This window comes from Perognathus longimembris, chromosome 7 (assembly GCF_023159225.1).
Source record: "Perognathus longimembris pacificus isolate PPM17 chromosome 7, ASM2315922v1, whole genome shotgun sequence".
NCBI classification, from domain to species: Eukaryota; Metazoa; Chordata; class Mammalia; order Rodentia; family Heteromyidae; genus Perognathus; species Perognathus longimembris.
This window is the reverse complement of record NC_063167.1, coordinates 33,515,027-33,532,657: the sequence shown is the minus strand read 5'-3', so window position 1 is coordinate 33,532,657 and position 17,631 is coordinate 33,515,027. Positions and strand designations below refer to the sequence as shown.

Genomic DNA, 17,631 nt, shown 5'->3' with positions numbered 1-17,631 from the left:
TTATTTCAGCACATTAGGGTAAAGCTGGTATTGTGCAATCTCTACGGAAACTGAGACCCAGAAAGGTTATACAGTTTTCCTATGGTCACCAAACTGGTTGAACAAATAATCTGAACAAAAAGCCAGGTCACCTGATTTTCTGCAGTAGCACTGTCTCTCTTTTAACCGAAACCTAAGCCATATAATTACATTCAGAAACAAGAGTGGTTTTATTATTTTTATTATCTACAGTATTTCAAGATCCTTTAGAAAATAAATTATTTAATAGTCAAATCACCTTTGTCTCCAGGAAGCCGCTTAGTGCTTGTCATGTGGCAACTGAGTGAAATCAGTAAAATATAGAAAGGCAGATTGCTCTGGTCCTTAGACATGATAAGGAAAATATTTATAAGACTATTCTAAAGGAAAATCATAGAAATTACAACAAACTTCTATTTTACTAATATATGTGTTTGCTTACTCTTTCTAAAATTACTCTTGAGTGGTTTATAAATATATGTACAATTCCACAGTATTGAAAAAGGAACAATAGATGTAGAAATAAGCATTAAGGCAAAATACAGGAAAATTAATTGAAAGATGATATTAGTATGTTTACAACAGATAGTCCAACAGAGGCACTAAATGAACCACAAAATTTGTTCCATCCTTCTTTTGAGTAAAAACAGAAAATACGATAGTTTAGAAATACCGCTTTGTAAATAACATCAGATAAGGGCTAGTCTATCAGACTGTATCTGGATTTTTCTAACATTGAGATGTTAGAGCAATGTTTCCTCTTTAAGTAGAAGCTTTGTAATGTGTAAATACTATTTCCAACCATATCTACAATAGCTAAGTCATATATGACCATTTCTTAAAGTTTTACATGAAATTTAAACTCACAAGACTTTGATTTTATGGTCTAATTTAGTAAAATCATCTCTACAAAGGGCCAGATAATACATTTTTCTAAAGGTTCCATTCAAACAATAGAACTTGTCCTTTCCTTTCACCTTTGGAGACAGGACTTTACTAGCCCAGGCTGACCTCAAACCCATAATCCTCTTGTCCCAGCCTCCAGGTGCTGTTATTATAGTAAATTTAGAAGTAAATTTAATAGTAACGGGTGAAAAATTTGATCTACTTGTCATCCAAGAAATCTTTCCTAAATATTGAGGTTTTTGGCCACTGAGTTTTGGGCAAGTAAAGAAAATTTCAGCTGCTCTCTTTATTTCTTTTCTCTCTTTTTCTTCTTCTCTTCTTTCTTCCCCTCTATCCTCTGTGTACCTCTGCCTTGTGCAGGCCCACACTTCACTCTCCCCTCAATATACTCTTTTCTGCCTGGGGAAAATAAAAGAAGAAAAGAAAATTTCAGCTAAGATTGCATTCAGCCTAGCACTGGTGGGCATGCCTATAATCCTAGCTACTCAGGAGGCTAAGATCTGAGGATCACAGTTCAAAGCCAGCCCAGGCAGGAAAGTCCATGAGACTCTTATCTCCAGTTAACCACCAGAAAACTGGAAGTGGTGCTGTGGCTCAAAGTGGAAGAGCATTAGCCTTGTGCTGAAGAGCTCAGAGACAGCACCCAGGCTCAAAGTTCAAGCCCCTCAACTGATAAAAAAAAGAAAGAAAGATTGCATTCAATCAGTATTCAGCAGATATTTATTATCCATTGATTTTATTCTGTGCATAAACTATTAAACCAGGGCTGGGAATATGGCCTAGTGGCAAGAGCGCTTGCCTCGTATACATGAAGCCCTGGGTTCAATTCCCCAGCACCACATATACAGAAAATGGCCAGAGGTGGCGCTGTGGCTCAGGTGGCAGAGTGCTAGCCTTGAGCAGAAAGAAGCCAGGGAAGGTGTTCAGGCCCTGAGTCCAAGGCCCAGGACTGGCAAAAAAAAAAAAGAGTACTTAAATAAACTATTAAACCAATTACTATAGATAATTACATTGCACTGTGTTGTGTATGTAAAATATAATTACCCTGAGAGAGTTTGCCGCTTAATGGAAGAAGTAGACAAATATGTAAATAAATAACTATAGAAGAGACACTCTACATTATAAAATACTATTAAAATGGAATAATGCTGAAGATATAACCTAACTACTTGGGAAACTGAAATTAAAAAGGATTGCAATTTGAGACCAATCAGGAAATATACCTAAGTCCTCCTCTCAAATAATAGCTGAACATAGTGGCATGCACTGGCCATCCTAGTGACAGAGGGGCCTAAAATGGGAGGATTATATTATATGGTTCCAGACCAGCTGTGGTTTAAAAAAAAAAAAAAAGTTTGTGACATTCCATCTTAACAGAAGAAATTGGGCATGGTGGTTTGTGCCAGTCATCCCAGCAGAAAGCAAAAATAAGGAAGATTGTGGTCCAGGACTATGCCTACGTAGGAAACAAGATACTATCTCAAAAGGTAATCTGTGGAAAAAGGAGCTGGATGCATCACTCAGCAGTAAAGTGTCTGCCTAGCAAACATAAGGCCTTACGCTTAAACCCTAGTACTCCCAACCAAAAAAAAGAAAAAAAAAGAAAGAAAGAAAAACATGTTCATAGAGGGAGGAGCTTTTGAAAGATTAAGAGGATTTTGATGGATAACAGTGAAGTAAGACAGAAGAGCATTTTTATTGGATGGAAGGCTAATGGAAGGGCATCACTTCTTTATTATGAATAAATACATAGGGTTTGCTTAGAGAGGAGTAAATGGATAAATTTAGAACACAGCCCAAATAATTAGAGCTGTTGTTGAAAGAACCAATTTTTGGAGAACCATGGGTGGGAGTGAATAAACATAAAGTTACTACCTTTTGCTAATTATTCTCCCCCAAAAAGTTGCATTGTTGCTTTTCAATCCCAAATTGTTTCCGTTAAGCTTCAGTGCCTCAAGTAGAAAATATTATGTAACATTAAAAACTATTAAGCAGAAAACAGAAAAATGTATTATTAGAAACTTGTTATTTTCTCTTCAATTTTTCTCTTATTTTGATCTTCACAACCACTGTACAATATTGGTAATGGAGTTATTATCACTATTTTAAAGATGGAAACAGTAAGATCATAGCAAGATTTTAAAAGTCTGTTCTTAAACCAGGCAGTGGCTCATGCCTGTAATCCTATCTACTTGGAAGGCAGAGATTAGCAAGATTATAGTACAACGCCAATCCAGGCTTATTTGTTCTATACTCATAGAAGCCTACATTTGTGTATGTGTGTGTGTAAATGTGTCTGTTAATTGATTCTAATTGTAAGAGATTTTAATTGTAATGGAAAAAGTATATTATTCTTTCTATCTAAACAAGTAGTGGTGTGTGCCTGTAATCCCAGCTATTAGGGAGGCAGCAGCAGGAAAATCACAAGCAAGGTTAGTGAGACTCTGTCTCAGAAACAAAATTAAAACAAAAGGGTTTGGGGGATAGGTCAAATGGTAGAATGCTTTCCTAGCAAGCATGAGATCTGGGTTCAGTCTGCAGTACTATAAAAAAGAAGAAGAAAAGGCAATTGTGCAGAAAGTCTTTTATGGCCTGTTTTCATTGCCTAATTTCACTTCACAAATGATCCCATTTCTCTTTCCTCATATGTGAATGCTTTAAATTTACAGATATTTTTAATTTTACAAAGTCCAAGATCAGGAGCTGGGAAGGTAGCTTACCGGTAGATTACTTGCCTAGCATGCATGAAGTACTGGGTTTGATTCCTCAGCACTACAGATATAGAAAAAGCCAGAAGTGGCACTGTGGCTCAAGAGGTAAAGTGTTAGCCTTGAGCAAAAGGAAGCCAGGGACAGTGCTCAGGCCCAGAGTCCAAGTTCCAGGACTGCCCCCCCCCCAAAAAAAAGGTCCAAGATCATACAAATGGTTGGTTTCATAGAATCTATTTAATAAAGAGCAATCATCTTCTTAAGGGGAGAAAAAAATTCAAGATCAGTTCATGTTGCCTCCCCATCTCTTCAGTGCTGAGGATTGAACTGAGAAACTCACGCATGCTGAGCAAATGCTCTACCACCAGAGCAAAGTCCCTAGCCCTTTTGTTCATATTTTTGTTTTTGAGATAGGGTCTCACAAACTTTGCCCTAAGCCGGCCTCCAACATGCAGTCTTTCTGCTTCCACCTCTCAAGTATCTGGGATTATAGGCATGCATCACCATGCCCAGCTTAGTTCATATTCCTTTTTACCAGATTTCTTTCTTTTATCACAAACTTAAAATAATGCAAATAAGAACTTGTTTGTTGAGCAAACCAAATTGAAGTTGAACAATGGTGTTTACTATGACTGTTATTTTAGTATATGTGTCCTTTTTATTATTACTTTACAACAGTGTTTGCTTACATGGTGCTTTTGCTTTTAGCCAGTATATTTGAAACTGGTCTTACTGGTATGTTTTTCTTTTTGCCAATAAAACTGTATTATTCAGATCCCAAGGTTGCTGACTTACCTAATCTCTCTTCATTATTTTGCACATTAGTCCATTAGTGTGGAATAGCTAAGGTCTGTTTTCATTCTACAGAAAAGCCCTGGAGTCTGAGGGCCAGATCTTGTCTGCACAATGAATGGAATTATGAGCTACTGTTGTTTATTTTTCTGTAGTATAATCAATTGACTTCAGATAATAATGTAGCATCTGTTATACTGTGTAAGGAAATGCCAAAATAGAAAGCAAGAGGACAGGTGGGTTAGGGAAAGCAAAAAGAGAAACCAGGAAATACTGAGTTGAATTCTAATTAAAATAGGTGCAAAGGAATAATCATGATGACAGCAGCACCAGTAACTGTCCTCACTTTACAATGTTAACATATAGCATGATGATCAGTGCTAGGCACTTGACATTGATGGAATGCTGAACTTCTTAGTGTTTTTATTGGCCCTAATGAATAAAGAAACTAAAAGGTTATAAAAGCTGTTATTTATCTAATGGACAGTATTTGAATCTTTGTCATCCTGGAAAGCATGTAATCTAATGATATAATTACTTTTTTGTGGCTATGTGCCACACCTGGGATTTGAACTCAGGGCCTGGGCATTGTCCCTGAGCCTTTCTGCTCACAGCTAGTGTGCTCACACTTGAAACACAGATCCACTTCCTACTTTTTGGTGGTTAAATGGAGATACGAGTCTCACGGACTTTCTTGCCCAGGCTGGCTTCAAAACTCGATGCTCAGATCACAGCTTCCTGAGTAGCTAGGATTACAGGTGTGAGCCTCTGGTACCCAGCTTAATTTACATTTTTTAAACTTTACTGTTAAAATTCAGTTTAGTGATTGAGTTTAAGAAGTAGTTCCCAGGAAAAGGGCATTCGTTTTACGCATATGTTGACTTCCTAAAATAATAACATTTAAGATCTTATATTTAAAGTGCATTATACTTTAATGAAAACTTTAAAACAATTACAAAATACATGACTGAAGAAAAAAAGATGAAGCAAAATATACTGATTCAAATTTTTAAGTTTAAATTGTATACTTTTGTAAAAATACTGGGGTGATAAAAATTTTGGAAAGTAGTAATGTTATACAACATTATGATTGTATTTAGTGGTACTGTTAAAATGGCTTAAATTATTTCTTAAATTACTGAATAAAAATAAGTGATAGCAATGATTATATTAATGTTTTCCTTACTGAGTCTATTTTGCAATGAATGTAATCAAGAAAAATGTTCTTTTGATCACAAATATAAGTTGAAAGAATCACCAGTGTTGGTGAAAAGTAGATGATCACATTAATAATTTAGAAAATGTATGTAAATCTCATCCATAGAGATTTACCAAGTAACTCATAGTTGTAGGGGACATGTTAGACTGAATTGTTAATGCTACAAGGAGTTAAAGCTCAGAGAAAGTAGAGTCAGGATATTCACTCCTTGGTTACTACAGGTCTTCACATCTTTGAAGCACTTACTGAACACCACCTGTCACCATACTAAAAACTGCCTCATTCTTGCCTTATTTTTATTAATGTGTTAATGTCTTCCTTCCATTACCAAATGCATATTAAGCTTCTACTTTGTGTTATGCTCTCTACTTGGAGTAAGAATTAAGACATGGTTCCATGCTCTAACCAATGGTTAAGCCAGACATTAGAGAAATAATATGGTATGGTATAGTGAATACTATAATAGACATACTGAAACTGGCACTTAATTTTTATATACATTATTCATATACACATATACTACAATTTTACTGAGTTTAATATCAGGAAATACTTAAAATTCATCTTATTGTCAGATGCTACATGGAAAACTTTGTCTTTTTAAAAAAAGATATTTATTGTGCCAGGCATGGTGGTACATATCTATAATCCCAGCATTTGGGATGTTGCAGCAAGAGGATCACAGGTTTAAGGTTAGCTGGGACTACGTAGTAATACCTGTTTCAAAAAATTAAAATTAAACCAGGCATTGGTGAGTCATGCCCATAATCCTGGCAACTCAGGAGGCTAAGATCTGAGGATTGTGATTGGAAGCCAACCCAGGCAGAGAAGTCCATATGAGATTCTTATTTTCAATAAACTGCTCAGAAAAAACTGGAAATGAGGTTATGACTCAAGTGGTAGAACGCTAGCCTTGACCACAAAGAGGCTCAGGGACAGTGCCCTGGCAGAGAGTACAAGCCCCAGGACTGGCCAAAAAAATAAATATTAAAATAAATAAAATTAAAAATTTTATTATAACAGAAAAATATAGCTATTAGAGATTTAGATTTTTAAGTACTTTATCACTGTAAATCATCTTTTCTACTTGGTAAATATTTTTTCCCCAAATATAAATGTAGCAATATGTTTGGGGAATGCCTCTGATAATCTCAATCCATACACCCTATAAAGAAAGCGGCAGGAGGCTGGGGATATAGCCTAGTGGCAGCCTAGTGCCTGCCTCGGATACACGAGGCCCTAGGTTCGATTCCCCAGCACCACATATACAGAAAAGGGCCAGAAGCGGCGCTGTGGCTCAAGTGGCAGAGTGCTAGCCTTGAGCGGGAAGAAGCCAGGGACAGTGCTCAGGCCCTGAGTCCAAGGCCCAGGACTGGCCAAAAAAAAAAAAAAAAAAGAAAGCAGCAGGATACTTGATGTATATTTCCTCAATCACAAATATCTAAGCCCTTTACTTGGTTGGTTTTTAAAAGAGAAATGTTTATTTTCAATGTAGTTATCTAGTGATTTAATAATGTGGCCTCTAGGTGGGATTTATTTTAATTAATTTTCTGTATTAATAAAATGAAAAACACATGATTTCTATTGTTCAAGCATTGGACTTGCTTAATAAGTGTAGCAGTGGTTTTTCAGTGAGTGGTTAGTAGCTTTTTTCTAGTCTCTCTCCATGCCCACAGTCCCATCTGTCCCACATTTTAACACCTGTTTTTATTATCTACTTAGGCCATTCGACTCTCCTTAGAGCAAGCTCTGCCTCCAGAGCCAAAGGAAGAAAATGCTGAGCCTGTGAGCAAACTGCGGATCCGGACCCCCAGTGGCGAGTTCCTAGAGCGGCGTTTCCTGGCCAGCAATAAGCTCCAGATTGTTTTTGATTTTGTGGCTTCCAAAGGATTTCCATGGGATGAGTTCAAGTTACTGAGCACCTTTCCTCGGAGAGATGTAAGTTACCATATCTCCCTCAGGAAGTGAGTCCAGATCATTAGGGCTGGAAAAAGTAATCTGAGAAATGTCAAGTGATACAGGACATCCAAAAATCCTTTCTTGTTCTGCACACCATTCTCCTTTTAGCTTTCAGAGAAGATATGGCCAGCAGATATGCCCAGAAGCCTATGTAAGAAATTAGGAACTGGGTCTTTTTTCTGTCTTCGTCATTTAGCTGTTTCCACTATCCTGGCTTTTATACAAGCTTTCCTGAGGTGTCATCTTGCATACCTAAGAGCATACCTGAGAATTGTGTACTTAACAGCTTAAGATCAAGGTCAGTGCCTATAGGTTCACCAAGAATGAATTATGCTAAACAAAGAGTATTGTGTGATTTGATAGTTTTACTACCCTGGGAAGTTGAGGTAATGACATATTTTCACTGTGTATATTCCAGCCCCTACTTCTGCAGCAAAGTAAAGATGTGGATCTATAGTTAGTTAGTCATCCATTGTTGATTAGGTGGTGTGTCCAGAAAAATGTTGACTGTCATGGCCCTGCAGGGAATCCAGAGATGGTGTATTTAACCCTTTGTTACTCACCACATTGTTGCCAACCTAAACAAATATTTATCACATGAATTATGAAAAATAATTCAAGAAAATTTTGAAAAATACTGAAACTATAAATAAATAAAAGAGCCAGAATTTTGCAAGAATATGTAAAGATACATTCCATGAGCAGAGGTTACATTAAAGTAAGCTAAATATACTTTAATAATGTGTTATAACTGTCAGCAAAAAAAAAAATCATAGTTTTAGAAGTGTAAGCAAAACAGGAAAATAAATAAATGGTCTAATTCAACCGTGCACTTAAAACTACCTGAAAGGGTCCACAGACTTCATGTTGAAACAAGAAGCCTGAAGGAACATCTATAACAGGGATGGAAGAAAAGAAAGTAATTGTCAATCCTGGTATCTGAGAAACAAATCCTTCAGGAAAGAAAGGCCATGAGAGGAGCTAGAAATGTGGCCTACTGGTAGAATGCTTGCCTAGCATACATGAAGACCTATTAGATTCCTCAGCACCACATATGCAGAAAAGGTTAGGAGTGGCACTATGGTTCAAGTGGTAGAGTGCTAGCCTTGAGCAAAAAGAAGCCAGGGACAGTGCTCAGGCACTGAGTTCAAGCCCCAGACCTGGCCCAAAAGAAAAGAAAGGCCATAAGAGACATGAGTGTTATCTTCAGCTACATGAAGTTTCACTGTGTAATAAAAGTGACCTGCAGAGGGTCAAAACTCTAACCAATGAATTGAAGGTTCCAGAAGGCAATACTGGCCAAATATACAAAAGCACTTTCTAAGAAAGCAGTATCTTATATTATGAAGTACTGATTTCCCTATTGTTGGAGCTAATAGTTGCTGCTCTTACAATCAGTGTTCCTGCTAAGTTGGTATCCCTGCTAGTCTCATTTCTGGGACTAGTTCAACTCTAAGATAAATACTAAATCTTAATATCCCTTGATTCCATTGTGATCTAAATCTAGTAATCTAGACTTTATAAGTCTCTTACATTGGTTGTCAGATATAGGGGATAAAGTCAGAAACCACTAGTGTAACTTTTAACTCTACTACCCAGAAGGAATATGGCCTAGTGGCAAGAGTGCTTGCCTTGTATACATGAAGCCCTGGGTTTGATTCCCCAGCACCACATATATAGAAAATGGCCAGTAGTGGCGCTGTGACTCAAGTGGCAGAGTGCTAGCCTTGAGCAAAAAGAAGCCAAGTACAGAGCTTTGGTGGGCCCTGAGTCCAAGGCCCAGGACTGGCAAAAAAAAAAAAAAAAAGGAGTCTTACAGACTTTATGGCCTAGTAGCAAGAGTGCTCGCCTCTACTACCCAGACACAAATCCCCTGTAGGTGGGATGAAGATTCTGCCACTATGTCTAAGTCCAGGGAATATACCCCAAATAAGTAGTCACGGTCCTTTTCTCACTGATCCCACCAATTGCTCCAAGCTTTTCACCTTTATTCATAGTAAACCATGCAAATACATATGTATATGCTCCCACCACACATCCAGATAAAAAAAGTCTACCACTCACTGTGTGAGTTTTTTAAAAAAGAGTTAAGAGGAGTAGAATGATAGAAAGGGTGGCACTGATCAAGATGCACTGTACACAAGATGCACATAATCAACATGCTGGATTGAAACCCCTTTGTACAACTGTTTAATATTTTTAAGTAAAAAATAATTTAGGGAAGAAGCCACTATCAAAGGGTTTAGGATCGGATCTGCCTATCTCTTTTACTTTATATTTTGTGATAAGAATCTCTCCTTGGAAAACTTAAAGGATTTACAGGATAAATTCTTCCTTCCCAATGCTTGGTTTCAAGTTACTCTTTTCCTGAGCCTAATGTGTAAAATGAAAGTACTGAAAGACATGGAGTCTAAGGACCTCTTGTTTTCTAAAATAAAACTTTTATTTTCTTTCAAATAAATTTTTAAACCTTAATTTTGTTAGAACTTTGAGATAGAATCTTTTTTTAAGAAGATAGGTTTTCTGTTTAGTATCAACCTCTGTATTAATACCACTTTATTAAGATGTAGATTGGGGAAAAAATGCTACTGAAAGGAAACAGGAATCAATGTAATATGTAAGTGTGCCTTGGCCTGCTACCCACCTACCTGCCTCAAGTTCTACTGATCTAGTTTTCAGCCTTGTAAGTGGAAATTCTAATGCCAGTTTTGACAATCCCTAAATGGAGAGCCCATTACTTAAAGATAATTTACTCCTATTTTACATTGTTAAAGAAGGCAATTTCTCAGTCCCTTTTCCCCTTATCTTTTACCTGACTTCATGTCTGTCTCTATCCTATTCCAAAGCTTTCTTCCCAAAACTGTTTAGTTCAAGTCTGTCCTAACTTCTAAGAGAAACATCAAGCCAGTGAATTTTGCTTATATAGGAGCACTCAGGAGTTTCCCATTATCCATCATTTGCCCATTTTATGGTCTTTGGTCAACAAAAAGTTATCTGCCACACAATGATTTTCCTGAATGTCCTCGTCAATCATTTCTCTTTAGTGTAAAACCTTTTCAATAGTCCCTCCTTCCCCTTAGGATATTTTTGAAAACTGTACAGTATGGCACATTCCTGTCTTTCTGACTTTATATACTATCTCTTATTATTTATTTCTATCAGCAGGAGATAAGGTATTGCTCACTGTTCACAAATGGCACAGAAAATCTCATACCTCTACACTTTGACGTACTCTCTCCTCCTTGAATATCTACCCTTTGCACTATATTTGGCCTCTTGTTCAGATGGGCCTAGCTTTTAATGTCTAGCTTAAATGTCAACCTATAAGGCTCTCTCTAGAAAGCTCTCTTCTCCCAAGCTTCCCATCTATGTATCATTGTACTTTGTACACTCTTCTCTTGTAGCACTGGGTTCTATTGTTCTGTAATGATTTATAGAGGTAGTCTTGTATTATGTTCAAATTTGTCTTTCCTGCAGTTCCCACCATGGTACCACATATGTAAGTATTTAGTAACCTGTTGTCTTATGTTAATAACTTCAGGCTTCTTCCAAATCACTAATTCCTCTCTTGTGAACTAGAGAGACCATTCCAAATCAGAGAAGGTTCCCTACACCCACCTGTTTTCCTGTTCTAAACCCAGAAAGCCCAGGACTCTTTAGGCCTCCTTAAGAGAGAGGTGGAGTAAGAGTTAATGGCACTTCATCCTTCTCTAAGTGTTCTTTCAAGTCTAACAACTACTGTTTTTGCAAGGCTATTTTGTAATAGCCATCTGTGTCTGTAAGGATTAGGATCTAATTTGTAAAAGTCATCTTAAATTACAGCCAAACTAAAGACTGTTAAAAAGCACATCTTAAGACATCTTAAGACCTTGCCTCTTTAATAACAAATAATATAAGACTTAACTATAGGAGTCTTATTGTGTCTTCAGCCTTTTCTCCACAATACAGAGGTTGGTTTCTCACCAGAAGATCTATTAAATGTTCTTCTATGCCCCTGCCGCCCCTACCAAAACAATTCTTCATGTTAAGATTTCCCAGCTGTCCAACTATTTACTAAATGTCTGCTGGCCATTATACTTAACTGAACTGAGCACTGGGGGATTACCAAGGTAGCAGCAGGCGCAGACCTTCTTGAGAAAAACGGATTATCAAATTGCTAGCAGTCTTGAGTTATTTGGTTGCATTTGATGGTGGTGGGGGGAGGGGCGGGGGATACCATTTTGTTAATAACAATTACCAGGAGAAGGAATAGTGTTTATTTCTGGAATTTAAGTCATACTCTACTTCTTGCATATGTTGGAACTATATGATATCAGTGGTCCCTTTGCCTTACCTGAACATTGCACTGGGAGTGAGTCCTAAAAGCAGATGTTACTTGATATTTGGTTGGTATTCCCTTATTCTTCTCTTCACTTTTTTTTTGTTGTTGTTGTTGTTGTTGTTGGTCATCAGGCTTGAACTCAGGGCCTGGGTGCTAGCCTGAGCTCTTTTTCTCAAGGCTAGCACTCTATCACTTAGATCTATACCTCTACTTCCTGTTTTTCTGTGTATTAATTGGAGATGAGGGTCTCATGGACTTTTCCTGCCCAGGCTGACTTTTTTTTTCTTCTGCTTTTTTAAAGTTAAATTTTATTTTTGAATTTTTTTCTATCACATTTGTTTTCTTCTTCAGCACTAGCAATTTTGCTTTCATTGAATTATGTTCTCTGTCATCCATTTTCTCTGTTTTGTAAATTATATTTTTATTATTTTTAAGCAGTTTTATAAAGGAATTGCTATTCAACAATTCATTCTTTGTTATTTTACTGTACTTATTTTTCTCCACTCTCTCAGTTCACACCCTTAGTATGTTTTCAGCAATATTTGTTTTAATTTCTGGTATCTTTGTAGCCATAATTTTTGTGGCAATATTATTCTTCTCTTTGATCCCCCTCCCAAGTGTGTCAGCACATTTTGCCTCTGTTTTCAGTCCTTCTAACTCTATATCTATATTTCCCAAGGGTATGTGTGTGGGTGTGTGTGTGTGTACATGCCAACTTTTTTTGAAGTTCGAGAAAAGATCTGTTTCAATCTCATTTCTTGACATACTCTTTCAGATAAGTGGTTATCTACTTTTGGTATATCATGTTCTTTTTCTTTCTCTTCTTGTTGTGCTTTATTCCAGCCCCTTGTTTAGTTCTGTTTTGAATGCTAAAAGAGTTACTGAGCCAGGCATTAGTGACTCATGCCTGTAATCCTAGCTACTCAGGAGACTGAGATCTGAGGATAATGGTTTGAAGCTAGCCCGGGTAAGAAAGTCTGTGAGACTTGCTAGCCTTGAGCATAAAGAGGCTCAGAGACAGCATTTTACCACTTGAGCCAGAGCTCTACTTCCAGGCTTTTCTGAGTAGTTTAATGGAGATAAGAGTCTCACAGACTTTCTTACCCGGGCTAGCATACTGATTTTATTTCCTTCAGATATATACCCAATAGTGATATTACTATGCCATAGGAATCTCCATACTACTACTAATGGCTCTGCCAGTTTACATTCCCAACAACAGAGCGAAAGGATTCCCTCTTCTGCATATTTACCATCACTTGTTATCTTTATCTGTTACCTTCTTTTTTTGTGAGAGATAAATCATGTCACTAAGGACTACAGAATTCTTAGTCTAAGTTAGCTTTGCTTTTTCTTGCAACTTTGTATTTTCTTTTTGGAAATTTAATCATGTAACATGACAATGTTCTTCTTTGTTCATACCTGCTTACAATTCAAACTACAACCTGTGTGTGGATGTTTACCTCTTTCCCACGGTTTGGTAAACTCTGCTAATAATTTTATTCAATGGGTCCTATGTGCCTTAGCTAATATTTTAGCTGCTTCTTCTACCTCAAGAATTCTTAGGTGTAGTGTCTTTATAGTGTCCTAGACTTCTTGAAGATCAAGATTATAGTTACTTGTTGTTTTATTTCCTTTGTTGCTGAGTTCAATATTTTCTCAATCTTATCCTCCATCCCTGACATAGGCATTGTACAATTGACTTACTAACTTCTTACAGCAACCCTGTAAGGTGGGTTTTTCCTTACTTACAGTTAAGAAATCAAAAGATCCCGGAAACATATTTCAAAGCTATGTGCAGTATCTGCTGTACCAGAAAGTACTCTGTCCATTTCACAGGTATGGGAACTAAGACTATATGTTGTCTTTTAAACAAGACTATGTAGTCAAGAACTGGTAGAACTGTGGATTAAATATGAAAGCACTTACCTTTGCTGTTATATATCACTAGAATCCTAGGAAATATAATTTAACATGGAGAAAGACTGATGCCAGAAGACCTGTTTTAAGGATGTCTTTAGGGGCTAGGAATATGGCCTAGTGATAGAGTGCTTGCCTCGTATACATGAAGACCTGGGTTTGATTCTTCAGCACCACATATATGGAAAAAGGCAGAAGTGGCACTGTGACTCAAGTGGTTGAGTGCTAGCCTTGAGCAAAAACAATCCAGGGACAGTGCTCAGGCCCTGAGTTCATGCAAAAAAAAAAAAAAAAGATGTCTTTAAAGTGAGATGAGGGAAATGCAGCTCGGCGAGGCTTAATGAAGTGATTGTGTATAAAGACTAACAATGCCTAGACTGTTTTGATGTATGATTCCATGCTTTTTCCTGTCCTATCTGTACTTGAAGTCAGGCAGATCTTTGCTCTAGTGGTGGCACTTCTGCCTGTTTGCTGAGTTATATTGAGTGCATCTTGTCAACTGTCTATATTTTAGTTACTTCATCTTTCAAGTGAGGATAGTGTCATATATCCACACAGATATATTGTGTTGATAAGATCAAAAGTGATAATGAAAACACTTGGTGCAGCAGAAGGCCACACTGTTTTAGTTGGTAATGCTGAGCTGCTTTGATCCATCTCCAAAAAGTAACTGCTTTTGACCTGTCTCTCGCCTTTAAAAAATAAGTTTTTTAGACACATTCTTAATTTGAGGATGACCTTTTCTTTATCACTTGTATTATAATAGGTGCTTCCTTGGGAGGAAGGACCACTATTGTGGTCCTTGGTGCAGGGAAAGACAGGAGAGGTAATGTTTTCATATATATTAGTAATTGACAAAATTGGGATTGTAATTAAAAACCATTAAGTAAGTGTACAAAGGAGTTACCATTTAACAAAGCAGTTTATGAATACAGTATATCTTGATCAACCTCACCCCTTTCAACATTCTGGCCTATCCCTCCTCTGTCTACCCCTTCCTCACTTTTTAATTTTGTAGGATATACATTGAATTCTTGATTGCATTTTTCCCCCTCTTCTCCTCTTCATTTGTCTACTTATTTCCTCTTGACCCCATCCTACTTCTTTTGAGTAAAAACATTTGTTCTTTATTCTAAAGAGGAACCTTTTTCTTATAATGTATTGTAAGTAAGTCTGCCAGAGTACCTCCATGTTCAGTTATTTCCTTGGGAGACTCATAGGACTCAACCTGCAATTGCACTTACAACTATGATTTGTTATACCAACAGAATAAAAAGCAAATTCAGCAAAGGAGAGAAGGTATGTGGGGCAAAGTCTAGGGGAATCCAGATACAGTTATATACCATCTCAGGATATTTTCCTGAGTAAGTCATAGGACTTAATTTCCCCACCAACAGTTTGAGACTACATGTATGATGTGTTACTAATCAAGTATACTTACAGGAACTCTGTGCCAGGTATTTATTGGGAACTGAACGTGTATGTATTCTGTCTCTGGTGCATACCAGGTTCCCAGAAGGGAAGTTCAATATAAACTACATTGTCTGTATGGTTTAGGCATAATGAGCCACTTCCATCAGTTCTGGAAATTCTTGAAACCCGAAGTTCCAAGGCATCAACCAAAAGCTAGCTTTGAAGGCAGGCCTTTCAAAAGAATATCAGCCAGATCTGATATATTAACCCTTCTCTGTACTGACTTAGCCCTTGACTAAGGCATCTTTACAGAAATATTGTCAGTAGTGACATCCTGTATGAAGAGAGGAAACAACCTAACACTGTTGATCTCAACTGTGGTTTTTAGAAATCCTGGACTTACCTACTTAAAAGAAGCCTCATTAACTATTAAGGTCTAGCTTTGACAGCCAGACAAGCTTCCTCAAGTTTCTGCATTTAGTTTGTTATCATTTTTTAAGCTCAAGGCATGAAGCATAATACAATTACAACTGAATTAAAACTGACATAAATACTTTGCAGGACTAGACAATGTCATGATTGTCAGCTAGCTAGAACTAGCTAAATAAGGCAATTTTTTATGTGTCTGTTATATGCCAGTACTCCAGATATATTCTCTAAAGAACAGTTATTGTCCCAATTATACAGGTAAAGACATATTTCAGAGAGATTAAATTTCTCTAAGTTACACAGCATCAATACTAGTATTTGATTCTTAGAACCCAGACCCTTTCCCCATACCATAAAGTAGAGTGACTGTTACTGATTATGGGTAGATATGTTGATGTGTTTAAACTATGCTTGTTATTTAAAACTTACTTTGCCCCAGAACTTCATTTTATATGGTATTTATATTTTTTATTTTTGTGTGCTGGTACCAGAGCTTGAACTCAAGACCTTAAGCTCTTACTCAGCTTTTTTGTTCACAACTAGCTGTCTACCTTTGAGCCACATCTCCAGTCCCTGTAAGGTATTTGCAAATAAACTACACTATTCAAGTTTACCATATCAGAAGCCACATAAAATTTTGAAGGCTATATATGCAGTCCAGTATGACTCTTATCAGGCTGTAAGTAAAATCTTTATTTCTGTGTCCAGTATTCTAGTCTACATAATAACCCCATTGTAAAGAAAAATAACAGTATCATGCAAATGTGTAGATTAACCTTTTCTAGACACTTGTAATTTTCAGAACCAGTAGTGGAATCCTAGAGTGCATTAGCACATGCATCAGTCTGCCAAATTGTCCTGGCCTCACTTCAATGTCAGCTCCAGCCACAAACCCAGCCTATGAGCTTTACCCAACCCACACACTGCTCTTTACCCGGGATCTTGACCCCACCACTTTTGTACTATTTCCACATTTATTTCATTTTCCCTCTTCCTATTGACCTTCTGTAAGGCTTTGTATAAGTAACCCTTCTTCACTCATGCCTTTTAAATCGTTAGAAACAGAAAAGGATATTATTTTACAGATGAGAAACTGAGGACCAGAAAACTATAGTAACTTGCTTAAGGCCTAGAAAACCCAAAAGATATCAAAAGCAGAAATGGTTAGGTTAAATTTACCTAGTGACAAAATTAAGGTATTACATATCTTTTTAAACAAAGAAAAATGTAAACATCAAGTTCCAAGTAATTTGGAGTTTGTCTGATTCATCTGATTGTTCCCAGCACAGTACCTGCTTGATTTATTGCAAGTAAATGCATGTTAGTAAAATGGTTAGATTATAGGAAATAGTCGTACATGTTGCATTGAAATAAGGAGGTAAAGATATATGGTGGCACCCTAGGATTGAGTTAGGCATATACTTTCCTTGTGTTCTTTTAGTGCCCTCTTCCTGTCATAGCCTTTACTGCCCTGAATTGCAGTGAGCTATATTCTTGTCTCTGTGTTGCACTAGACTCTGCACTCCTTGAAGGCAGAGTGTCTTGTTCACTACTCTATTCCAATGTTTATCATGTTTCTTACATATTTCCTTAAATAAATACTGAAATATTTGCTTAGTAAATAAGAAGAAATAAAATGTTTCTAACCATTCATGCATCTACTTTTTGTATTTTCCATTTCACCAAGGCAGAAATTCATAAGCTATTATCCCCTCACAGTTTGAGCCTAGACAAGTTGAAAGGCCCTATTATGATGACATTCACCCTCACTTATTCCTAGTTTCTTTCTCTTCCTCCCCTTACCTTCTCCCTTCATAACCATGAAAGTAAAACTTTAAGTCAGGGAAGAAAAACATGGAGTCTTTGGAGCTCAATTACCAGAAGGGACCCATTTGGTTAAATTTTTCAACTGTCTTAACAGCCAGTTGTCAACTTATAATTCTTGC

The 17,631-nt window shown here is 37.0% G+C and overlaps 1 protein-coding gene across 1 annotated transcript in view; it reads left to right on the top strand.

The window, feature by feature from the left end:
• Faf1 (Fas associated factor 1) overlaps window positions 1–17,631 on the top strand; it is a 296,655-nt gene that overhangs the window by 265,859 nt on the left and 13,165 nt on the right. The window contains exon 18 of the mRNA XM_048351276.1: window positions 7,366–7,581. Coding sequence (XP_048207233.1) covers window positions 7,366–7,581 — 216 coding nt within the window. The remainder of the gene's footprint in view (window positions 1–7,365; window positions 7,582–17,631) is intronic.